The 25,231-nt window shown below is 40.5% G+C and overlaps 2 protein-coding genes across 3 annotated transcripts; one reads left to right on the forward strand and one right to left on the reverse strand.

Moving 5' to 3' along the window:
- The first annotated feature begins 255 nt into the window (after positions 1-255).
- Positions 256-5,070, forward strand: LOC115153019 (protein FAM45A). The gene is made up of 10 exons (XM_029698023.1): positions 256-582; positions 2,122-2,191; positions 2,436-2,632; positions 2,741-2,820; positions 2,918-3,066; positions 3,237-3,348; positions 3,674-3,774; positions 4,170-4,277; positions 4,429-4,523; positions 4,747-5,070. The coding sequence occupies exons 2-10, from the start codon at positions 2,146-2,148 to the stop codon at positions 4,912-4,914; spliced, it is 1,056 nt and encodes a 351-aa protein (XP_029553883.1). The 5' UTR covers positions 256-582; positions 2,122-2,145; the 3' UTR covers positions 4,915-5,070.
- A 1,749-nt stretch (positions 5,071-6,819) lies between these two features.
- Positions 6,820-24,414, reverse strand: sfxn4 (sideroflexin 4). Of its 2 annotated transcripts, XM_029698024.1 has the most exons (14): positions 24,193-24,414; positions 23,995-24,060; positions 15,400-15,462; positions 15,277-15,306; positions 13,815-13,869; positions 13,373-13,398; positions 13,124-13,177; positions 11,443-11,505; positions 11,268-11,336; positions 10,861-10,951; positions 8,923-9,038; positions 8,743-8,828; positions 8,375-8,492; positions 6,820-8,281 (listed from the first exon to the last, which is right to left on the reverse strand). In XM_029698024.1, exons 1-14 carry the CDS (start codon positions 24,229-24,231, stop codon positions 8,204-8,206), a joined length of 954 nt encoding a protein of 317 aa, XP_029553884.1. In that variant the 5' UTR covers positions 24,232-24,414; the 3' UTR covers positions 6,820-8,203. The 2 variants fall into 2 exon arrangements, with proteins under 2 accessions (XP_029553884.1, XP_029553885.1); XM_029698025.1 differs by lacking the exons at positions 23,995-24,060; positions 24,193-24,414 and adding an exon at positions 16,759-16,910.
- Positions 24,415-25,231: the final 817 nt, after the last annotated feature.

Genomic DNA, 25,231 nt, shown 5'->3' on the forward strand with positions numbered 1-25,231 from the left:
AACAAATAAATATAAGTATAAATTAAATATTTAATAAACATTCATTTGCTTTGCAGGCATTTGAGATGAAAACATAACCTGACATTTAATGTGACATTTAAATAATACGTTCTTTGAGCACAACATAAACAAAAAAAGGAAATTAGTGATACATTGATTGGGGGTAAATTGAGATACATATTTTTTTCTATGAGAGGATAAGAGGAATTACCTGTTCTAATATAGTATTTCTATAGTGATGATACAGTAATACCGCCAACACAGCAGGTGGCACTAAAGAAATTAATCCTAAACGACGAAAAAGTCTGCATTTGTGCTTGTGTATTTCTCTCTTTATACTCCAAAAAAAGTCAGTGTAAAAAAAAAAAGACAAGACTTTTTCATGGTTTTCTTCAAAGGTCATTTTACCATCTCTACTTCTATTCTTAAAGCAACCGAAGAAGAAGAACCAATATCAGGAAGTAGGAAGATAATTTGATAGACTTTGCTTTTTGAAAGCGTCAATGTTAGCTAATTATTTATAAATGTTCTAGATTTGCTCACTCTGCACGATCATAATTGCAGATCTGGACGATACACACGGTAATTGTACTTTCATTAACTTTGTTTCCTAGTACTGTAGCTATAGTTATGAGCATAAGTGTATTCTGCAAACTGTAGCTACATGACTTCTCCTCAAATCAAATGTTATGACAGTCGAAGTTATTGTAGCTAATCATTCATTGTGGCTGGTTAATGTAGGTATAACCTTAGCTGGGTTTGTCAACTCGATATATTGGTGGAGTGAGTGTTAGGTTGCCACGACTGTCAGTCGGTACGAGGGAAAATACCAGTGAACAACATTAGCGTGAGCGACAAGAGTGGAATAGGTTGTTCGCCTTCAAAATAAAAGTTCCGTATTGAAACTGATGCAAAATGTTGCAAATCGTGAAAACATGACACAATTGGACTAGATAATGCTAAACAAGGTTGGAATGTTATATAAATTCAACAAAAGACAAGTAAAGTAAAAAATCTGTTGAAATCACACTGTCGATGGATTTGAATTCAGAATTGCATTGGGGGCATACTTACAGTACCAGTCAAAAGTTTGGACACCTACTCATTCAAGGATTATTCTTTATTTATACTGTTTCTACATTGTAGAATAATAGTGAAGACATCAAAACTATGAAATAACACGTATGTAATCATGTAGTAACCAAAAAAGTGTTTAAACAAATTCGATAAAGTAGCCCCGCTTTGGCTTTGCATATTCTTGGCATTCTCACAACCAGCTTCACCTGCAATGCTTTTCCAACAGTCTTGAAGGAGTTTTCACATATGCTGAGCACTTGTTGGCTGCTTTTCTTTCACCCTGCAGTCCAACTAATCCCAAACCATCTCAATTGGTTTGAGGTCAGGTGATTGTGGAGGCTAGGTCATCTGATGCAGCACTCCATCACTCTCCGACTTGGTCAAATAGCCCTTACTTAGCCTGGAGGTGTGTTAGGTCATTGTCCTGTTGAAAAACAAATGATAGTCCCACTAAGTGAAAACCAGATGAGATTACGTATCGCTGCAGAATGCTGTGGTAGCCATGCTGGTTGGCATGATGGCACTGAAAAATAGGGAAGCTCTGCTTTTAGCATTTCTTTCCCCATACATTTTTCGCATAGGGATGACTGAACGAACCAGAGGTAACTTATTTCTGGATTTTAGGACTACAAGCTTGTAAGCTCTATGAAGATGGTATATTCTGAATCAGGGGTGGATGGAGAAAAATCCACACCTTTTCTTTCTTTCTTTTTGTTTTTAATAATAAGGTTTCAATCTTCAATAGCTTAGACAAAGCGTGCCATGACTATGAAAACTATATATTATGAATCGGGGGAGGATGGACAAAAATCCACATCTTTTTTTTAATAGAAATTTCAGATTTTTCTCCATCCACCTGATTCAGAATATACTGTATCATCTTCATAGTCATGGCATGCTTGGTTCAATAGCCATTGACTGGAGAAAGCCGAATATCCAATGTAAAACTAATATTACTTCGGCCTGCTTGTTTGGTGAAAGTGTTGCTTCCTTGTCCTAAGACAAGCTATCCCTAATTATGTCCCTAATTATCAACTCCCACAGTTTACGACTGAACTGTAATGGGAGATGGCGGCACCAGAAACTCAGCTCATGCTAAGCATTGGATTAATTGGTAAGGCAAAACACAGAATATCATTCCCTTGTGGTAATTATGTTATCCTGCTGGTTGATGCATGCCAAGTGTTCTCCTGTTTGGCTTTGACTGTCACCACATTATATCAATGTGATCAAGTATTTGACTTCCTGTAAATCTTGAGAACAGTTCCAATTTAATTGAAATATATACTGGTAATATTTGTGATAATGAGTTGTGAAAGTAATATGACATAGTATACTCCCATTCTTCCCCCACACAGAGAAAGACGTGAATGCAGACACCTTGTGGGTGTGGTGCTATCCCTCAGTCAGTGCTGAGCTCCGGGCGGTCCTGCTCAGTAAGTGCTGTCTCACACGGGACAGCCAGGGCCTGAACACCTTTGTGTTCGGACAGTTCTGCCGTACCTGGTACTATATATCCACTGTAGAGGTACAGGAACCCACCGCCCTAAAGAAGGTACAGTTAGTTTATACATTCTCCATTCATTGAAAGAACTGTAACAAAGGTGTTGTAGGCCTAATGATGATAACTTCTATTATATTGCTCATATTTCTCTCTCTTTAGGTCACACATTTTTCATTAGTTGTCACAGCAAAGGACTTCAACCCTGAGAAGTATGCCGCATTCAGTCGAGTACTATGCAGGTACAACATACTACACTAATGCATCCCCATGGCTAAGTGTCTGCTTATTTAATACTTCCCCAAAAATGTATTTCTTCATGTGTATTTTATCATTCAGGATGTACATCAAACATGGGAGCCCAGTGAAAATGATGGAGGGTTACATTGCAGTCCTCACCAAAGGCATCTGCCAGAGTGACGAGAACGGCTCCTTTCTCATCAAGGACTACGATGTCAGGAAGGCATACTTGGCAGGCTCAGTGAAAGGTAAAACGTGTACTTAAAACAGTTATTACAGTGTAAGGAAATTATTGTTGATACAAGGTGCTTGACACTGTCAAGATTTCTTAATGGTATGCAAAGAAGCATGTCCACGAAGAAGCTGATACCATTTGATTGGCAGGATTAGGGTGACTATCTTGTGATTACTGTTTCAGATGTGGTGTCCCAGTTTGGGATGGAGACCATCATCCTATACACAGCCCTTATGCTAAAGAAGAGGATTGTGGTCCATCACCCTCGGATTGAAGCACTGTTGGAGTTCACAAGGTGACTAAGGCAAATGAGGAAATGCAGTTATGGTTTGAGCTTTGAGAAACATAATTGTTACATTACAGTGGGGCACAAATGATGGAAATGTAGAATATTCAATATACTTCATTGTATTACATTTTACATTTTAGTCATTTAGCAGACGCTCTTATCCAGAGTGACTTACAGTAGTGAATGCATACATTTCATTGCATTTTTTATTTTTTTTGTACTGTATTGTATATTGGACTTCATTGTAGAAGTGGATAACAATAACATTTTCTGAAAGAACATTATAATCATTATATTAAATGTATGATTTAATTGTATTCTCCTCCCCCAGAGCTCTTCCAGCTCTGACATGGCACAGGAAAGACTGGTCCATTCTGCACCCTTATGTCCACCTGACTGACAGTGAGCTGGAGAATCTCAGGACATGCACTGGTGAGGATGTCTGGATCATTAGATCCACATTACAACAAACTGATTCAGACTTGGGTGTGTACATTAAACACCAAAGAGAAGAAAATGGACTAAGGGAGGGACTTCCTGGACCTGTCCAATAGGATATGTTCATTTTATGTTGCAAAACATTTTAAAATGTTTTCCTTTGCATGTCCTAATGAACACAACCCAGATATTGAACAGATACCCATTGTTTCCCAACAGTCAGTTCTTCACTGACAGACACAGGAAGACTCATGCAATAATTGACTTGCATTGAATTAATTTACATGCATGTTATTCATAAAGAAATATGTTCCTTGGAGATTTTCAACCTAGTGTTCAATTTGAGTATCCACCATCTGCATTCACCCATATGCTCACTGTCTCTGCAGGATATGTCGCAGGATTTGTTGACCCACAAGTGAGCAACCGATCTGACTTGTTTGATGTGTATGTAAACCTCCCAGATACTGAGATTACCGTATCCCAGAGTGCCAAAGGTGGGTGTCACAATTAGTATATTCTTCCTATGAGTGTAGAAGACAAAGTGAAGAATGATGTTTAAAAAAAATTAAACGGAAGATAAACTTTGCTACCAATGCAAGCATCCACCATTTCTTAAACACTATGACGTCTCTACCACACTACCAGAGGCCATGGCTATGGGAAAGTTGCACAAAGACATTGGCCTCGTCATTGTCCAGTCTGCAGAGGATGCTGATAGAACAGATGGGCAGGTTATCAAGGTGAGTTGAAAGCATACATGACATCCTTACCATTTGTCCTTCTGTGCTCAGAGATGATGTTTGGGATGTCTATTCAAAGACTTAGTATTTTATACAATTTGAGATTATACATGTAATGAAGTGTAATAGAAATGTAATACATTATAAGTATTCAGGTATTTAGCACAGTCTTTAAAAAAAGCTGTCTGTTTGCTATGATGACTGAAATTCAACCTGTTTCCAGGACATTTCCATAAAGACAAGGGAGATCCTTGCTAACCTGGCGTCCTTAGCTAAGGACTGTGAAAACTCTAAAATCACCCTGGAGACCTTAAAGCAGCGTCACTTCCCGCCTGCTACCGAAAACTTCTTGTTCCACTTGGCAGCTGCTGAGCAGCTCCTCAAGATATGACCCTTGACCTCCTACATCATCTGGTGTGAGGTCACTGAATATTAGCATGGTCCTTCATCTATGCAATTATACATACAGTGCATTCGGAAAGAATTCAGACTCCTTGACTTTTCCCACATTTTGTTACGCTACAGCCTTTTTCTAAAATGTATTCAATAGTTTATGTATTAAAAAAAAAGAACTATCACATTTACATAAGTATTCAGACCCTTTACTCAGTACTTTAGCAGCGATTACAGCCTCGCGTCTTCTTGGGTATGACGCTACAAGCTTGGCACCTGTATTTGGGGAGTTTCTCCCCTTCTTCTCTGCAGATCCTCTCAAGCTGTCAGGTTGGATGGGGAGCGTCACTGCACAGCTATTTCCAGGTCTCTCCAGAGATGTTCAATCGGGTTCAAGTCCGGGCTCTGACTGGGCCACTCAAGGACATTCAGAGACTTGTCCCGAAGCCACTTCTGCATTGGCTTGGCTGTGTGCTTAGGGTCATTGTCCTGTTGGAAGGTGAACATTCGTCCCAGTCTGAGGTCCTGAGTGCTCTGGATCAGGTTTTCATTGTTTTCATCTCTCTGTACTTTGCGCCGTTCATCTTTCCCTTGATCCTGACTAGTCTCCCAGTCCCTGCCTCAGAAAAACATCCCCAAAGCATGATGCTGCCACCACCATGCTTCACCGTAGGGATGGTACCAGGTTTCCTCCAGACGTGACGCTTTGCATTCAGGCCAAAGAGTTCAATCTTGGTTTCATCAGACCAGAGAATCTTGTTTTCATGGCCTGAGAGACAGTAGGTGCCTTTTGGGAAACTCCAAGCAGGCTGTCATGTGCCTTTTACTTTGGAGTGGCTTCCGTCTGGCCAATCTACCATAAAGGCCTGATTGGTGGAGTGCTGGTGGTCCTTCTGGAAGGTTCTCCCATCTCCTCAGAGGAACTCTGGAGCTCTCTGAGTGACCATCGGGTTCTTGGTCATCTCCCTGACCAATGCCCTTCTCCCCTGATTGCTCAGTTTGGCCGGGCGGCCAGCTCTAGGAAGAGTCTTGGTGGTTCCAAACATCTTCCCTTTAAGAATGATTGAGGCCATTGTGTTCTTGGGAACCTTCAATGCTGCAGACAGTTTTTGGTACCCTTCCCCAGATCTGTGCCTCAACAAAATTCTGTCTCGGAGCTCTATGGACAATTCCTTCGACCTCATGGCTTGGTTTATCCTCTGACATGCACTGTCAAATGTGGGACCTTAGACAGGTATGTGCCTTACCAAATCATGTCCAATCAATTGAATTTACCAATCAATTTGTAGAAACATCTCAAGGATGATCAATGGAAACAACAGGATGCACTTGAGCTCAATTCCGAGTCTCATAGCAAAGGGTCTGAATACTTATGTAAATAAAAAATTTAAAAACCTGTTTTGGCTTTGTCTTTATGGGGTATTGTGTGTAGACTGAGGAACATTTTATTTAACAATTTTAGAATAAGGCTGTAACATAAAATGTGGAAAAAGTTAAGGGGTCTGAATACTTTCCAAATGCACTATGTTGTAGTAAGAAAGAACCGTGCACTTCCATTCAACAAGGATTTGGTTTGTGGGGACAACAGCAGCCAAAATGCAAAAATGTACTTTTATACTGCACAACTAGTATAATGTGCTGTAGCTACCTGCTATAGCTGTTTGATATCAATTTAATCAAATTAAGTTGTATGGCAGCTTAGTTTGATGAGTGGCCAAATTTCATCAATTTTGTCCCCATATTGATGCATATTTTGGAAGTTGAAACCACAAATATGCCACAGTGACATTTTAATGGTGAATGGGAAGCACTCAGGTGTTATGTATTCACATTCCTGATTGCATTCCTGATTTTTAACAATACTAAAAGCCTACCTGTCATTTTCCGTGACAGAAAAAAACAATTGATATACATTTTCTTTATTGTAAAGTATCGTCTTGACAATAATACAATAACAGTGAATACCTAAATGAATGGTGCTATTGGCAATATGTGAAATAGGGCTAATCCATTGAACACTGACGAGGTAACAGTGTTTGGTTGTGGTTACTTTGTTTTACATGAACAAGTGAGAACATGGTTGTCTTGTTCCCCAGGTGCAGAATGTATTGGCTGGGAATATAAGCACTGCAGTGTCTTAAACTGTCTAATAAATCATGTATCCCTAGCATTACAGCAATCCAATAGTTTATTTTAAAGACGTAACAGAATAATTTGAGGTCTCAAGAATCATGATTTATCCTCTTAGATTTCAGAATTAAAGTAAGAGATGCATGGCAAATATGAGAAATGTAGTTTATTTTAAATATTTCTATCAGTTATCTTAACAATGTGTTGTCGATTCTTATTATTGAATAAAGTTCCAAAATTGAACTAATATCTTTGGATAAATGCAATGTAAGGAATTTCTCATATGTTTGGGTGTTGGTGAGATGGGAGGGAGAACAGATAACATTTTTCTAACCTTGTGTCCTCAGTTTGATAAGCAGTAGACCGATTGCCAAGGGTGGAGGCATAACGGATCTCTGTCCTCCCTGGAAAGCTGTCAGCTATTGTTAGTTACTGGAGCAATATTTTTGGTTTTATATATATGACCATTATGTCAAATGATGTTGCATACCTATTTGTTACTGTAATGACATTTTTATTGATATTTTGAAAACAATGTAATTTATTGTTTTACTTCTTGGGCATCTCTACCCTTGTTCTCAAAGGCTTGTCTTAGTGCCTGAATAGATTCACTGAGACACTAATGTTGCGTGCACTATGCATGTCCTCATCTAGTTTGAGGAGATTCAACTCATCTAGTTTACATTTCTGGAATATCCTATTTGTTCTAAAAATACAAGTATCTGTGCCGTCAAAAAAATCCACTTCAACTGACATGTACATATATATTTTTTTAAACTAAAATAATGGAGAGTAATATGATTTGCTTTTGTAAGATCGAACTTGCAAACCAAATCACTAAACTTGAAACGTGAACAGCTGTACGAGGAAGGGCATTGTTTGCTATACAAACTCACGATTACAATTAATTTGCAGTGCATTGTTAATTCACATCCACTAACAAGTTGCAGCTATTAAATTCAACTGAATCGAAACATGGACTCTGTCCTTTATCAATTTGTAATTAATTACGACTGAATTCATCATCCTAGTGTATGAAGCAACGCTGCATCCCGTGGCCGTCAAGGTTACTTCTCGTGCTGCCCAGTCAATGAAGTCACACGGATTTGGTCCTCCTGCTCCCACATTGCAGTCTGCAGAACTTGTTTGCTGGTGCCTCAGAGCCCCCTGTGGTAGAATAGTTCACCACTTACCGCTGCAGTCGCTAATTCTTTTTCCAGCTTTTCCTTTTTGATCTGTAAAGCAGAGAGAATAAAATGTTGAGTTTCAGTATGTTTGGGTTTTGAGAAGCGCACAGTAAATACAGTATTAATGTTTCTAGGTCCTACCGTTCCAAGCTGTGGATAGAGACTGAAGGACACTGGGATCATCAGGCCCAGGACGATCGCAGTGCTGATGTGACGTATAGGAGCCACCAGCAGGGGGCTCCTTTGCAGAAAACTTGCCCTGAAATGACAGAAAAAAAGATGGGGTCAATTTGTTCATAGCTTTAGGTAAAGACATCTTCATAATAATATTTCTGATTTCAAGCTAAATGTTCCTGGATTAAAGCACATATTGTATTAGTCATATCATAGGCAATATTAGCAAAGATGTCACCAACTATTTATAAAACAGATTAGCTAACCTTATATACTCAAAGACTTGAATAGGTCATAGTGGGAAATACAGCCCCAGCACAAGACGAGTGACTTACTTTTGCAAGAGGAAAAGAAGAAGATTAGGAACAGCAGCTGTAGTGCCTAACAGAGCAGCTCTGGAGAGAGCAGTCTCCTTCACAGCCTAACCAGGAAACATGTCAGCGAACATTAACAAAGGTATATTAAAGAGCCTGCTGATGCCTTTTTATTTTACTTCAGTAACTGTTTCCTCTCACCTTTGCTCCAGCTGCCTGAGAGACTCCAACAGAATTCCCATTGGAATCAAACACCTGGATTCCATTCTCGGACTCCTCACTTCTGACAATGACCACATTGAAATAGGCCAGGGAGGCTATGGGATAAAGCACAGATCTGAGAAAAGGAACACCACCCTATCCATAAATGTAGATAAGGGCTTCAGAAACAAACACCCTTTGATCAATAAATCTATCAAGTACTTTGTTCATAAGACACAATCAGAGTCACACTGGGGCACTGATTCTGGATAGAAATTGTAACAACGTTCATCTAAAATTGGTATTGTGATAATTCTTTGTAACGGTACCCTGATGTCCCAGATGTTTTTTTATTTCACCTTTATTTAACTAGGTAGGCCAGTTGAGAACAAGTTCTCATTTACAACTGTGACCTGGCCAAGATAAAGCAAAGCGACACAAACAACACAGAGTTACACATGGAATAAACAAACATACAGTCAATAACACAATAGAAAAGTCTATATACAGTGTGTGCAAAATGAGGTAAGATATGGGAGGTAAGGCAATAAATAGGACATAGTGGCAAAATAATTACAATTTAGCAATTAAACACTGGAGTGATAGATGTGCAGAAGAAGAATGTGCAAGTAGAGATACTGGCGTGCAAAGGAGCAAAAAAATAAATAACAGTATGGGGATGAGGTAGTTGGATGGGCTATTTACAGGTGCAGTGATCTGTGAGCTGCTCTGACAGCTGGTGCTTAAAGTTAGAGGGAGATATGGGTCTCCAGTTTCAGTGATTTTTGCAATTCATTCCAGTCATTGGCAGCAGAGAACTGGAAGGAAAGGCAGCCAAAGGAGGAATAGGCTTTGGGGGTGACCAGTGAAATATACCTGCTGGAGCGCGTGCTATGGGTGGGTGCTGCTATGGTGACCAGTGAGCTGAGATAAGGCGGGGCTTTACCTAGCAAAGACTTATAGATGATCTGGAGCCAGTGGGTTTGGCGACGAATATGAAGCGAAGGCCAGCCAACGAGAGCATACAGGTCTCAGTGGTGGGTAGTATATGGGGCTTTGGTGACAAAACGGATGGCACTGTGATAGACTGCATCCAATTTGCTGAGTAGAGTGTTGGAGGCTATTTTGTAAATGACATCGCCGAAGTCAAGGATCGGTAGGATAGTCAGTTTTACGAGGGTATGTTTAGCAGCATGAGTGAAGGATGCTTTGTTGCGAAATAGGAAGCCGATTCTAGATTTAATTTTGGATTGGAGATGCTTAATGTGAGTCTGGAAGGAGAGTTTACAATCTAACCAGACACCTAGGTATTTGTAGTTGTCCACATATTCTAAGTCAGAACCGTCCAGAGTAGTGATGCTGGACAGGCGGGCAGCGATTGGTTGAAGAGCATGCATTTAGTTTAACTTGCATTTAAGAGCAGTTGGAGGCCATGGAAGGAGAGTTGTATGGCATTGAAGCTCGTCTGGAGTTTAGTTAACACAGTGTCCAAAGAAGGGCCAGAAGTATACAGAATGGTGTCGTCTGCGTGAGGTGGATCAGAGAATCACCAGTAGCAAGAGCAACATCATTGATGTATACAGAGAAAAGAGTCGGCCTGAAAATTGAACCCTGTGGCACCCCCATACAGACTGCCAAAGGTACGGACAACAGGCCCTCCGATTTGACACACTGAACTCTGTCAGAGAAGTTGTTGGTGAACCAGGCGAGGCAGTCACTTGAGAAACCAAGGCTGTTGAGTCTGCCGATAAGAATGTGGTGATTGACAGAGTCGAAAGTCTTGGCCAGGTCGATGAATACGGCTGCACAGTATTATCTTTTATCGATGGTGGTTATGATATCGTTTAGGACCTTGAGCGTGGCTGAGGTGTACCCAGATCACTTACTTTCAGTGCACTTTTCAAGTGAGAAATAGTTTTTCAAATCCTTAGGACTTACCTGAGAGGGGAATTGGTAATACAGACCTAAAAAACATCTGGACAGCTGGGCTGCTCATGCTAAGTCGCTGTATGACTATTTGAGGAATTGCCTGAAACACAGGTAAAGTCAAACCTGGTGTCATCTTGATGATCAAACAGCCTCTGACAGCATCATCTTTTAAAAAAAAATATAACTAGGCAAGTCAGTTAAGAACAAATTCTTATTTACAAGGAACAGTGGGTTAACTGCCTTGTTCAGGGGAAGAACGACAGATCTTTACCTTGTCAGCTCGGGATTCGATCTAGCAACCTTTCAGTTACTGGCCCAACGCTCTAACCACTAGGCTACCTGCCACCTCAATCTACTCTTCTACAAGTAATTCATTAACCAAATACATAACATTTTTCCCCAGTAGTGATACTCACCCCTGCACATGTTGCATATGCAACTGATCCGACAATCAACAGACCTTGCTTCAAAGAGGTCTTAATCCCCTGATGGAGAAAAGGCATGATACGCATATGAAACACCAGTAGAAAACAGAGCACAGTGTGGGATGACATAATTGGGCGAAAATAAGGTAATTTCTTCACCATTTACCTTGTCAGAAGATGCGTTTCTGTTTGCATGATTGAATCCAGCGCTGTAACTCTGAAGCAAAAACTACAGAAATGTTTCTCATTAGTGAACAATATTGAGTACCAGGCAGTGGCGGTCGGTGACGTTTAAGATGAGGGAGAACAATTTTTTATGAGCATGGCATTTTTCTATTACAGCATATTGGATGACTGTCAATCATATTCCATTTACCCAGTTCAACATAACGTCGATAGGTTTAGGCTACTACAGGATACTCACATTTCCCCTATACCCATCATGAGGTTGCAACAACCTAGCCTATGAATGAAAGTTTACAACGTAGGTGCACAGGTTGAGAGAAACATTTGAATAATCAAGGTGACAGACAGTGACACATTCAAAACCGCCTTGCACACTCTTGCCTGCATCTAGCTGATCTAGGGTGTAATCATTCGTCCAACAGTTGCAAACAAGTTCCTATTGGACAAATTCAGGTATGTTCATCCCCGTTTCGCTCCGTTTGCTTCCATTTAAGAAATGTTTTTCAAAAGAATCATTGGTGCTCTAACGGACTCCCTTCCAGAGCGACCCACAGAAGCAACTAAGGTCAACATCCTGCTCAAGGGCACATCGACAGATCTCCCACAAGGTCAAAAAACGGGGACCCGAACCAGCGACCCATCAGCCACCGCCCCAAGTTTCCAACCGCCAGGCCTCTAAGATCCCACCCCACAGTTCCCCAAGAGCTGCCCCTCAACCATCCGAGAATGAGAGTGTGTGTATATGTGTATAAATACTTTTACTAAGAGTATTAGTAATTGACTGACCTGGTCTCTCCAAATTTCCCAACAGTACTATCTCTAGGGTCAATTTTAGATCAATGTTATGCATTTTCAGCCATTCCTGAACCTGAGACCAGAAACAGGCTACCTGAGGGCAATACCAAAATAAATGGTCTATTGATTCTATATCCTCACAACAAAATCTGCAGAGCTGCGATGATTGTACGTCCCAAATATTCAACATTTTGTTGGTGGCAAGAATTCTGTAAAATTATTTTAGATGAAAAGCACGAAGTCTTAAATCTTGCAGCGTTTTATATATCGACTCATACACCCTTTACCATGGAATCGGTACATCAAAAATCTCTTCAACTATTTTGCAATCTGTGTGGCACAGCTGTCAACATCCTGGTCAAATGAAACTGGTATACTTTCCTATTTATGCAATTTTTCTTCCTCTGCCAGTTTATTTCTCAATTTTTAAAGAAATGAATTTGTTCAAAACTGTTCAACTATTGTCTTTCTCTTTGAGTCAACTACTCACTACATGTTATGCACTGCAGTGCTAGCTAGCTGTAGCTTATGCTTTCAGTACTAGATTCATTCTCTGTTCCTTTGATTGTGGACAAAATGTCAGATCATGCAAGAGCACTGATAGTTTGGAGGACATCCTCCGGAACTTGTCATAATTACTGTGCAAGTCTATGGAAGGGGGTAAGAACCATAAGCCTCCTAGGTTTTGTATTGAAGTCAATATACCCAGAGTGCTGTTAAGTCAACTGTAGACCTTCATTGCAAAACAGTGTTTTAATAAATTATTTCAGTGAGGAGGATGGTCCTCCCCTTCCTCCTCTGAGGCGCCTCCACTGGTACTTGGTTATGATTATATCAGTTGATGTGATCATCTGCAAGTCCCTTACCTGCCAGAATAGAGCCGGTTTGACTCCACTGTGTGGCAAAAAGCTGGCAACAACCTGAAGGAAAATGAAAAGTATGTTAACCACTACAGTGTGGTGAATATGAGATTATATCAATTCATTTGAAATAACCATGAAATTGAAATACACCAGCTGCAATTGCTATGGGAGTTTGAGTGATTATTAACATTTTTGTACTAACAATTTAGAGTAAAAAGTGATACACCATGAAATAAAATGTAAAACACTTACCAAAGGGGCTGATATTGGTAAAAATGCTAAAAATAAATTAAATGAAAGATGCCGTTAAAAGATATGATTTTGTGGCCCTTATTTTCTGTCAAAAGCTAGTCTCTCTAGACCGGGGCTCTCCAACCCTGTTCCTGGAGAAGTACCATCCTCTAGGTTCACTCCAACACTAATCTAGCACACCTGATTCTAACAATTAGCTGGTTGATAAGATGAACCAGGTTAGTTCCAACTGGGGTTGGAGCAAAAACCTACAGGAAGTTAGTTCTCCAGGAACCGGGCTGGAGACCCTGCTCTAGACAGACGGGCTGCCTCCCACAATGTTACCCCATGTTTGTTGCCCTAAGTCTGGGATTTCTAAGACCGGCTTTTGACTAATGTAACAAAGCACAGAGAAAAGAACTAGGCTACGATCAGACATTTCACTTGATTAATGAGACAGTACCTTGAGGACGGAAAACAGCTGGAAGTATAGCACCAGTACCAGCATGAACAGAAGACTGCAGAAACAATCAGAGATATCAAAATAAATGCCATAATCAACCCATAATGTACACTACCGTTCAAAAGTTTGGGGTCACTTAGAAATGTCCTTGTTTGAAAGATAAGCACATTCTTTTGTCCATTAAAATAACATCAAATTGATCAGAAATACAGTGTAGACATTGTTAATGTTGTAAATGACTATTGTAGCTGGAAACGGCTGATTTTTAATGGAATATCTACATAGGCGTACAGAGGCCCATTATCAGCAACTGTCACTCCTGTGTTCCAATGTCATGTTGTGTTAACTAATCCAAGTTTATCATTTTAAAAGTGTAATTGATCATTAGAAAACCCTTTTGCAATTATGTTAGCACAGCTGAAAACTGTTGTTCTGATTAAAGAAGAAATAAAACTGGCCTTCTTTAGAATAGTTGATTATCTGGAGCATCAGCATTTGTAGGTTCGATTACAGGCTCAAAATGGCCAGAAACAGAGTTGCAAAGAAAAAGCATTATCTCAGACTGGCCAATGAAAATAAAAGATGGGCAAAAGAACACAGACACTGGACAGAGGAACTCTGCCTAGAAGGCCAGCATCCCGGAATCGGATCTTCACTGTGGACGTTGAGACTGGTGTTTTGCGGATACTATTTAATGAAGCTTCCAGTTGAGGACTTGTGAGGCGTCTGTTTGTCAAACTAGACACTAATGTACTTGTCCTCTTGCTCAGTTGTGCACCGGGGCCTCCCACTCTTTCTATTCTGTTTAAAGCCAGTTTGCTCCGTTCTTTGAAGGGAGTAGTACACAGCGTTGTACGATATATTCAGTTTCTTGGCGATTTCGCGCATGGAATAGCCTTCATTTCTCAGAACAAGAATAGATAGTTTCATAAGAAAATTATTTGTTTCTGGCCTTTTTGAGCCTGTAATCGAACCCAGAGATACTCAACCAGTCTAAAGAAGGCCAGTTTTATTGCTTCTTTAAATCAGAACAACAGTTTTCAGTTGTGCTAACATAATTGCAAAAGGGTTTTCTAATGATCAATTAGCCTTTTAAAATTATAAACTTGGATTAGCTAACACAACATGACATTGGAACACAGGAGTGATGGTTGCTGATAATGGGCCTCTGTACGCCTATGTAGATATTCCAATAAAAATCTCCCGTTTCCAGCTACAATAGTCATTTCCAACAATTTCTACACTGTATGTCTGATCAATTTGATGTTATTTTAATGGATGAAAAAAAAAATGCTTTTCTTTCAAAAACAAGGACATTTCTAAGTGACCCCAAACTTTTGAACAGTAGTGTATAATGTTATAATTTTTCAATTCACGCTGACTGGATATCAGACAGTTTGTTTCTGTACAAGCCAGATTTAGTACAGGTTGTAGACTTAGCTGGTTGTAGGATCTTACTTACAAGAGAAAGTATCCATGCTGCATCTCCAGCCTAGAGGAAACAGAACTTCATTTAAAATGTGTCAAATGAAAACATTTGCCATGATGACAGAAAAACCTTACCTTGTCAGCAATTTTAGCCTACCTTTTCATCATGCACCATTCTCTCCACACTTCCAATGAGTGAGTGGGCATTTTCTATTTCAGCCTGAGAAAAAGAAATAAACCTCATTTGAATATACATTTTTCACCTTTGTGAGCTACAATTCATGGTGCTTGAAATTCTCTGTGCAGCAAGAACACATAGCCAAAGAGATCTGTGACATAGCCCCAAATGTGACTCAAACAGTGGGGCCTCCTGTGTGAGTGAACTGTTTACTACAGTCTACTCTAGTGGTTTTCAACCTTTTTTTTTAACCGTGGCACAACTTGATGTGATAAAAACTTTTATGATCCATACATTTTCGGTGACAACCATTTTTCATAGATTAAATAGAGTTTATTTAAACTATTTTCATAGTTCCTTACTCATGATGGTTAATTTGTGTGTACCCCTTTAAACGGTGGTAAAATAGGTCTTACTTTTGAACGGAACGGTCTAGCGACGAGCGGTTTTCTGCATCGTAAAGGTGCAACCACAGACAAAGCCATGCATTGTTTGTTTGTAAGACACTGTGGTACTGCAACCTGGTCTCAAAGCATTTTGTATTATTCTGTAAGTAAATCTGAGACACTCCATTTATGTTACGTTCCGTGTGGTATGTATTCATTGTTACAAATGATAATTCATTTATATGTAATGAATTTGCAAAAAGTATGATATGTTACGAATGCTAGATAGTTTGCTAAAGTTAGCTAGGCTAGGGGTTAAGAGTTAGGGGTAAGTTTAAGAGTTAGGTTAGAGGGTTAAGATTAGGGGAACGGCTAGCTAAAAGGATTAAGGTTAAGGTTAGGGTTAGCTAAAATGGTTAAGGTTAGGGTTAGCTAACATGCTAAGTAGTTGAAAAGTTAGTAATTAGCTAAAATGATAAAGTTTTCTGTGATGAGATTCGAACTTGCAACCTTTGAGTTGCTAGACGTTCGCGTTATACCTGCCTTTCATTTTTGCCTTTAGTAACCATCCGTCTTATGTAACCTTACCAAATGTAACACACCATACTAATTAGAATGTCCCGGATTGATATACATAATAATACGAAATGTTCTAAGACCAGGTTCGTTACTGCTAAGCCGCAGACCTTCGCTAATGGTTCTCACAGGCAAAGTAAAATTAAACAAATAATTTTGCTTGTGATGTGCGCCCCTCAAATGATACAACTGTAACAACAGCTCCTGCACACTGGACTTGAAACAAAAATGCAGATGTAACCATGTGTGCCATTCAATGAATTATCTGAGCGGCACTGGTGCGCCCAAGTCAAAATCCGACATTCATACCACTGGTCACGTTTGTAAGTGAGTGTTCAAACAAATTATCAAGATTAGGAAAGGTTTCGCAGCACACCTGATAGATCCTCAAGGCACACCGCAGCACACCGGTTGAAAACTACTGGTCTACTCTACAGCCTTAAATACAATTTATGCTTGCTCTGGCAATGCAATCCGGAGGCTCCGTACGGAGGGTTTACACAATTGCGGAGCCTCCGGAGGCCAAATCAAACTCTGTACCGCATCGCTGTGTGCCTCCCAAATTTTGTAACAATGTGGAGGGCTCTGCATACCTCCGCATTGACATTATTGGTTGACGGTCAGTGGGGGTGGGAGGTCCTGTATAAACACAAACTCACTTCCTTTACAACAGCTCTGCTCCAGGAAGCGCAAGAAGCCGGAATGCTCTGACTTTTACGGAGGCCGCATAGCAGAAAATGCTGTACAGCAAGGATTGCGATGCGGCCACCGCAGAAGTCAGAGCATTCATACTTCTTGCGCTTCCTGGAGCAGAGCTGTTGCCAAGGAAGTGAGTTTGTGTTTATACAGGACCTCCCGCCCCCACCTACCATCAACCAGTCATGAAAAAGCGGAGCTATACGGAACCCTCTGCGTTGTTACAAAATTTGGGAGGTGTGTGGCTATGCAGTTCGGAGCTTGATTTGGCCTCCCAAAGCCTCCAGAGGCTACGCAATTGCATCTCACACCCTCCGTACGGAGCCACGGGATCACATGGCCAGAGCAAGGTTAAGTTGACTTTTTGCAAAGTGGACCTTTGCGGGACAGTTGATGTTTGAACGCCCGCAAGTTCAGCCAAATAATGCACTAAAGGAACCTAACATTACTCCTTATAGTCCAAGGACCTTACATGTTCTGTTTAAAACTTCTCAGGGATAGCCCCCTTTTTTTCAATTTTAGCCTAAAATGACACACAAATCTAACTGCCTGTAGCTCAGGCCCTGAAGGATATGCATATTCTTGGTACCATTTGAAAGGAAACACTTTGAAGTTTGTGGAAATGTGAATTGAATGTAGGAGAATATAACAATAGATCTGGTAGAAGAAAATACTAAGAAAAAAACCAACAGTTTTTTTTTTATTTTCTTTCTACCACCATCTTTGAAATGCAACAGAAAGGTTCCACATCTAGTCATCACTCTAGTTGTAAATCCAATGGTGTCCACAAGAGGGCAGCAGTGTATGTTTCAGACTGATAACTTGAAGTATGAGCAAGCTACATGACATTTAGTGTGAAGTCACCCAGGTACATTCGGGCAAATCGTGAGGACACATTTACATTACATTTTTCTGCAAGAATATCGTAAAATCTGTATACTTGGACTTTGATTTAGCTTTTCCCGTATTAGTAGCCATATTGTAAGTTCAACATTTGCAAAACACCCAGTTTTCATAACTCTCCATATTCTTGCAATTTTTGTCCAAAAGGAAAAGGCTTGCTGTCGCACAAGGTTAGCAGCCAAATTTTGTGACGATACGGGGTTTCCCAGCTCATTGGCTATCTAGCTAGCTTTGTTTGACCCCGATTGGTGCTTATTTGACAAAGTTACAGTCAATCAAGTGAAGATCGCCCGTGTCATCGGCGTGCCGTGAAGGCGTCGCTCTCTGACCAAATACGGTGTCCTATAGGATATACTACACCCCTAATGATATAGTGAAGTCTGGTTACGTTCTAGGATCTCTGAGGAATAAACACAAACTTGATTTGACTGGTTAAAACAACGTTTAGGGTTAGATTCACAGATTCCTTTCTTTGCAAATTGAACAAGTGGAAATACAAAATCGATCGTGCATGCTATATGGACCTTTTTAGGATATGAAAAAGGATTTTATCAAACAAAACGACACTTCATGTTATCTCTGGGACCCTTTGGATGATAAATCAGAGCAAGATTTCAGAATGTAAGTACACATTTCACCTTCAGAGGTGAACTTATCAAACCTATTGCGGTGAAAAGAAAGCGTTTTGTTAGGAGCTCTCCTCAGACAATAGCATGCCATTTTTTCGCAGTAATATCTACTGTAAATTGGACAGTGCAGTTATATTAACAAGAATTTAAGCTTTCAGCCGATATAAGACACATATGTACCGACATCTCTTGTTTCTCTAAAATCTGCAATCGTGACACATGGCGCTGCATTATTTACAACTGCCACGTTGATGGGACGCCTAGCCCTAATTAAAGGTGAATTGGCTCTGGAAGCCAAAACAGCCAAATACTCCATCTCAAATCAAATCTTATTGGTCACATACACATTTAGCAGATGTTATTGCAGGTGTAGCAAAATGCTTGTGTTTATAGCTCCAACAGTGCAGTAATATCTAACAAGTTATATCTAACAATTTCACAACAATACACACAAATCTAAAGTAAAGGAATATATAAATTCTTGGATGAGCAATGTCGGAGCGGCATAGACTAAAATACAGTTTATACACGAGATGAGTAATGCAAAATATGTAAACATTATTAAAGTGACTAGTGTTCCACTATTAAAGTGGCCAGTGATTTTAAGTCTCTGTATATATGGCAGCAGCCTCTAAGGTGCTAGTGATGGCTATTTAACAGTCTGATGGCCTTGAGAGAGATTGAAAAACAGCTTCTCGGTCCCAGCTTTGATGCACCTTTACTGACCTCACCTTCTGGATGATAGCGGGGTGAACAGGCAGTGGCTCGGTTGGTTGTTGCCCTTGATGATCTTTTTGGCCTTCCTGTGACATAGGGTGCTGTAGCTGTCCTGGAGAGCAGGTAGTTTGCCCCCAGTGATGCGTTGGGCAGACCGCACCACCCTCTGGAGAGCCTTGTGGTTGTGGGCGGTGCAGATGCCGTACCAGGCGGTGATACAGCCTGACAGGATGCTCTCAATTGTGCATCTGTAAAAGTTTGAGGGTTTTAGGTGCCAAGGAAAATTTCTTCAGCCTCCTGAGGTTGAAGAGGCGCTGCTGCGCCTTCTTCACCACACTGTCTGCGTGGGTGGATCATTTCAGTTTGTCAGTGATGTGTACGCCGAAGAACTTGAAGCTTCCCACCTTCTCCACTGCGGTCCCGTCGATATGGATAGGGGGGTGCTCCCTCTGCGGTTTCCTGAAGTCCACGATCAGCTCCTTTGTTTTGTTGACATTGAGTGAGAGGTTATATTCCTGGCACCACTCTCCCAGGACCCTCACCTCCTCCCTGTAGGCTCTCACATCATTGCTGGTAATCAGGCCTACTACTGTTGCGTCATCTGCAAACTTGATTTACTTGGAGGCGTGCGTGGCCACGCAGTCATGGGTGAAGAGGGAGTACAGGAGGGGGGTGAGCACGCACCCTTGTGGGGCCCCCGTGTTGAGGATCAGTGAAGTGGACGTGGCTAGGGATGCCATCTGGGCTGGCAGCCTTGCGAGGGTTAACACACTTAAATGTCTTATTCACGTTGGCCACGGAGGAGAGCCCACAGGCCTTGATAGCTGGCCGCGTCGGTGGCACTGTGATCCTCAAAGCTGGCGGAAAATGTGTTTAGCTTATCCGGAAGCAAGACATCGGAGTCCACGAAGTGGCTGGTTTTCCATTTGTAGTCTGTGATTGTCTGTAGACCCTGTCACATACATCTCGTGTCTGAGCCGTTGAATTGCGACTCCACTTTGTCTCTGTACTAACGTTTTGCAGGTTTGATTGCCTTACGGAGGGAATAACTACACTGTTTGTATTCGGCCATATTCCCAGTCACCTTGCCATGGTTAAAATACAGTGGTTCGTGCTTTCAGTTGTGTGTGAATGATTCCATCTTTCCATGGTTTCTGGTAGAGGTCGACCGATTATGATTTTTCAACAGCGATACCGATTATTGGAGGACCACAAAATGCTGATACCGATTATAATCGGACAATATACACTGCTCAAAAAAATAAAGGGAACACTTAAACAACACTTCCTAGATCTGAATGAAAGAAATAATCTTATTAAATACTTTTTTCTTTACATAGTTGAATGTGCTGACAACAAAATCACACAAAAATAATCAATGGAAATCCAATTTATCAACCCATGGAGGTCTGGATTTGGAGTCACACTCAAAATTAAAGTGGAAAACCACACTACAGGCTGATCCAACTTTGATGTAATGTCATTAAAACAAGTCAAAATGAGGCTCAGTAGTGTGTGTGGCCTCCACGTGCCTGTATGACCTCCCTACAACGCCTGGGCATGCTCCTGATGAGGTGGCGGATGGTCTCCTGAGGGATCTCCTCCCAGACCTGGACTAAAGCATCCGCCAACTCCTGGACAGTCTGTGGTGCAACGTGGCGTTGGTGGATGGAGCGAGACATGATGTCCCAGATGTGCTGAATTGGATTCAGGTCTGGGGAACGGGCGGGCCAGTCCATAGCATCAATGCCCTCCTCTTGCAGGAACTGCTGACACACTCCAGCCACATGAGGTCTAGCATTGTCTTGCATTAGGAGGAACCCAGGGCCAACCGCACCAGCATATGGTCTCACAAGGGGTCTGAGGATCTCATCTCGGTACCTAATGGCAGTCAGGCTACCTCTGGTGAGCACATGGAGGGCTGTGCTGCCCCCCAAAGAAATGCCACCCCACACCATAACTGACCCACCGCCAAACCAGTCATGCTGGAAGATGTTGCAGGCAGCAGAATGTTCTCCACGGCGTCTCCAGACTCTGTCACGTCTGTCACATGTGCTCCGTGTGAACCTGCTTTCATCTGTGAAGAGCACAGGGAGCCAGTGGCGAATTTGCCAATCTTGGTGTTCTCTGGCAAAAGCCAAACGTCCTGCACGGTGTTGGGCTGTAAGCACAACCCCCACCTGTGGACGTCGGGCCCTCATACCACCCTTATGGAGTCTGTTTCTGACCGTTTGAGCAGACACATGCACATTTGTGGCCTGCTGGAGGTCATTTTGCAGGGCTTTGGCAGTGCTCCTCCTTGCACAAAGGCGGAGGTAGCGGTCCTGCTGCTGGGTTGTTGCCCTCCTACGGCCTCCTCCACGTCTCCTGATGTACTGGCCTGTCTCCTGGTAGCGCCTCCATGCTCTGGACACTACGCTGACAGACACAGCAAACCTTGCCACAGCTCGCATTGATGTGCCATCCTGGATGAGCTGCACTACCTGAGCCACTTGTGTGGGTTGTAGACTCCGTCTCATGCTACCACTAGAGTGAAAGCACCGCCAGCATTCAAAAATGACCAAAACATCAGCCAGGAAGCATAGGAACTGAGAAGTGGTCTGTGGTCTCCACCTGCAGAACCACTCCTTTATTGGGGGTGTCTTGCTTATTGCCTATAATTTCCACCTGTTGTCTCTTCCATTTGCACAACAGCATGTGAAATTTATTGTCAATCAGTGTTGCTTCCTAAGTGGACAGTTTGATTTCACAGAGGTGTGATTGACTTGGAGTTACATTGTGTTGTTTAAGTGTTCCCTTTATTTTTTTTAGCAATATATATATATATATATAAATAAAAAACAACTACAACAATACTGAATTAACACTTATTTTAACTTAATAGAATACATCAATAAAATCTATTTAGTCTCAAATAAATAATGAAACATGTTCAATTTGGTTTAAATAATGCAAAAACAGTGTTGGAGAAGTAAAAGTGCAATATGTGCCATGTAAAAAAGCTAACGTTTAAGTTCCTTGCTCAGAACATAGGAAAGCTGGTGGTTCCTTTTAACATGAGTCTTCAATATTCCCAGTTAAGAAGTTTTAGGTTGTAGTTATTATAGGACTATTTCTCTCTATACCATTTGTATTTCGTATACCTTTGACTACTGGCTGTTCTTATAGGCACTCTTGTATTGCCAGCCTAGTCTCGGGAGTTGATAGGCTTGAAGTCATAAACAGCGCTGTGTTTCAAGCACTGCGAAGAGCTGCTGGCAAGGAGGAAAGTGCAGTTTGAATGAATGCTTACGAGCCTGCTGCTGCCTACCACCGCTCAATCACATATCAAATCATAGACTTAATTATAATATAATAAACACACAGAAATACGAGCCTTAGGTCATTAATATGGTCAAATCCGGAAACTATCATTTCGAAAACAAAACGTTTATTCTTTCAGTGAAATACGGAACCGTTCCAAATTTTATCGAACGGGTGGCATCCATAAGTCTAAATATTGCTGTTAAATTGCACAACCTTCAATGTTATGTCATAATTATGTAAAATTCTGGCAAATTAATTACGGTCTTTGTTAGGAAGAAATGGTCTTCACAGCCCAAACTGCTGCATATACCCTGTCTCTGCTTGCACATAACGCAAGAGAAGTGACACAATTTCCCTAGTTAATATGTTAGATGGTAGGGTATTTGTTTGTTTATTTTTTCAAGCAAAGTATAAGGGAGTTGTACTCCAGTCTAGTTGGTGGCGGTAATGCAACATATTGGATGCCAACCGCTGTTAAAACTCATCGAAGAAGAAAAAGACAGCTTGGCTGTCGAAACATTGGTTATAAAAATATTGCATCTGAGCTCTCCTTTTCTTTTTACGCCTGCTACTGAAGAGAGAAGAATGCCTGATCGTGAGGTGACATAGATAGCAGCTGTTGCTTGGCGAGGTATCTGAAAATACATGATCAAAGTGATTGATAGTTGGTATTCAGATGTCATAAAAGTATGCCTTTTTTTACTTTGAAGAATAAAACAAAATGTAAAATACACAACTGAAATATTGTATTAAAGTAATGTGAATAAATTATGGTTAAGTGATAAGCAGTAATGGACAGTCACTACCATCGTGGGTCTTTTATTGTTGTATTCTGTGTTGTTATAGCATTCAACCTACATAATGCACTTAATGTAAAAAAAACATATATTCTAAACCGAAAACCATTATTTTTTTTATAATCGAAACGACCTCAAAGCACTAATTGCTCAGCACTACAGATGGCTAATTAGCACAGGTCTTCCCTGTATTCTGTAAACAACCGCTCTAACATCGAAATATGGCCATGTGTGAACCCTAACCCTATAAAAAGTGTGTATCAATTTAACCTTTTGTTTTTGGAAAATTATTTATCGCTAATATGAAAGTTAAGGTCTTTATGCATCCAAATCTTTACAGCAAGAGAAGGTAGCTGTTAACGTTCAGACCGAGCGTCCAGGCTGTTAAAAATACTCCCCCTAACAGAAGACGCCTTCGTCCAATGACGCTCATGTGTAACGGAACTGAGAGTCATGATCGAAGGCTAGTTCACATCCAGCTAACGGTTCTCTCCACAATCGAGTCACATGTGGAGTTTACAAAAAAATGTAATCATTCATAAGTCACATTTCCTTGATACTCACATCAGAGCAGAGCAAGGAACTTGGGTCAAGAATATTAAACCAGAGGCGTAGTCGACTGAGGAATGTCTGAAAAAGAATTTCCATGCATTGAAACACTTCAGATCAATAATCATTCCAAATATGCATACTGTGGCTTACTACAGACATGATGTATGTTATTCATTGCTCATCTAACACGTTGATGGATGGGATATTTACCTTGCCCTCGTTTTTCCAATAAAGCAAGTTAATATCCATTTAAAAAAGCAACGACTACCCACAGTCACAGTGAATTATTGGTGTGTAGATTACATATTTTGTTGTATTATGTAAAGAAATATAGAAATAACTCCGTTTGAATTGTACGTGTCTAGGTCAAGTTCTATGTACAATTTACTTCCTGAGTTGATCACATGGCAGGGAGCGTTTGCCATGTTCACAAGAGTCACCCTGAGCTGAGCAGTGCGCAGATTGGCAAACACAATGACCAAAATTAAGAAATCTGCAGATAGCGAACCAGTTTATACTACGCCTGCTACGTTATGTTACTGGCGAACAAACTTTCTCTGCAAGATGTATTCCAAATATATATATATATATATTATATATATATATATATATATATATAATATATATATATATATATATATATATATATATATTATAAATATATATATATATATATATATATATATATATAATATATATATATATATATATAAATAAAACAATTACAACAATACTGAATGAACACTTATTTTAACTTAATAGAATACATAAATGAAATCTATTTAGTCTCAAATAAATAATGAAACATGTTCAATTTGGTTTAAATAATGCAAAAACAGTGTTGGAGAAGTAAAAGTGCAATATGTGTCATGAAAAAAAAACGTTTACGTTCCTTGCTCAGAACATATGAAAGCTGGTGGTTCCTTTTAACATGAGTCTTCAATATTATATTATATTATATTATATATATATATACATTTAAAAGTTTTCCAAGGTATTTTACCTAGCTAGGTAAGTTATTATTAGGCAGCCTACCTGCGCAAAACATTTATATGACGCCCTAAAACACTGCACTGCTGTACACACTTCTTCTTTTAATTGTGTTGGCAGATCGCATCCAACCAAGAGGTGCATACACTGCCACCTACTGTACAAGAGTGTCAGGCCGGTCACATCCTCCCGCGTTGCCATACCTCCTAAAGCACTTCGTTGTCATGCTTACCTTTGAGGTCTGGAGAATTTTGAGAAG

The sequence above is a fragment of the Salmo trutta genome, chromosome 18 (genome assembly GCF_901001165.1).
Source record: "Salmo trutta chromosome 18, fSalTru1.1, whole genome shotgun sequence".
In the NCBI taxonomy this organism is placed as follows: domain Eukaryota; kingdom Metazoa; phylum Chordata; class Actinopteri; order Salmoniformes; family Salmonidae; genus Salmo; species Salmo trutta.

Coding starts and splice junctions, on each gene's coding strand:
- LOC115153019 (XM_029698023.1), top strand. CDS start 2,146: ATGGCGGCACCAGAAACTCAGCTCATGCTAAGCATTGGATTAATTG. Junction 3,349..3,673: donor GCACTGTTGGAGTTCACAAG/GTGACTAAGGCA, acceptor CTCCTCCCCCAG/AGCTCTTCCAGCTCTGACAT. Junction 4,524..4,746: donor CAGATGGGCAGGTTATCAAG/GTGAGTTGAAAG, acceptor ACCTGTTTCCAG/GACATTTCCATAAAGACAAG.
- sfxn4 (XM_029698024.1), bottom strand. CDS start 24,231: ATGGATATTAACTTGCTTTATTGGAAAAACGAGGGCAAG. Junction 15,307..15,399: donor GAATGGTGCATGATGAAAAG/GTAGGCTAAAAT, acceptor TGTTTCCTCTAG/GCTGGAGATGCAGCATGGAT. Junction 11,337..11,442: donor GAAACGCATCTTCTGACAAG/GTAAATGGTGAA, acceptor TTTCTCCATCAG/GGGATTAAGACCTCTTTGAA.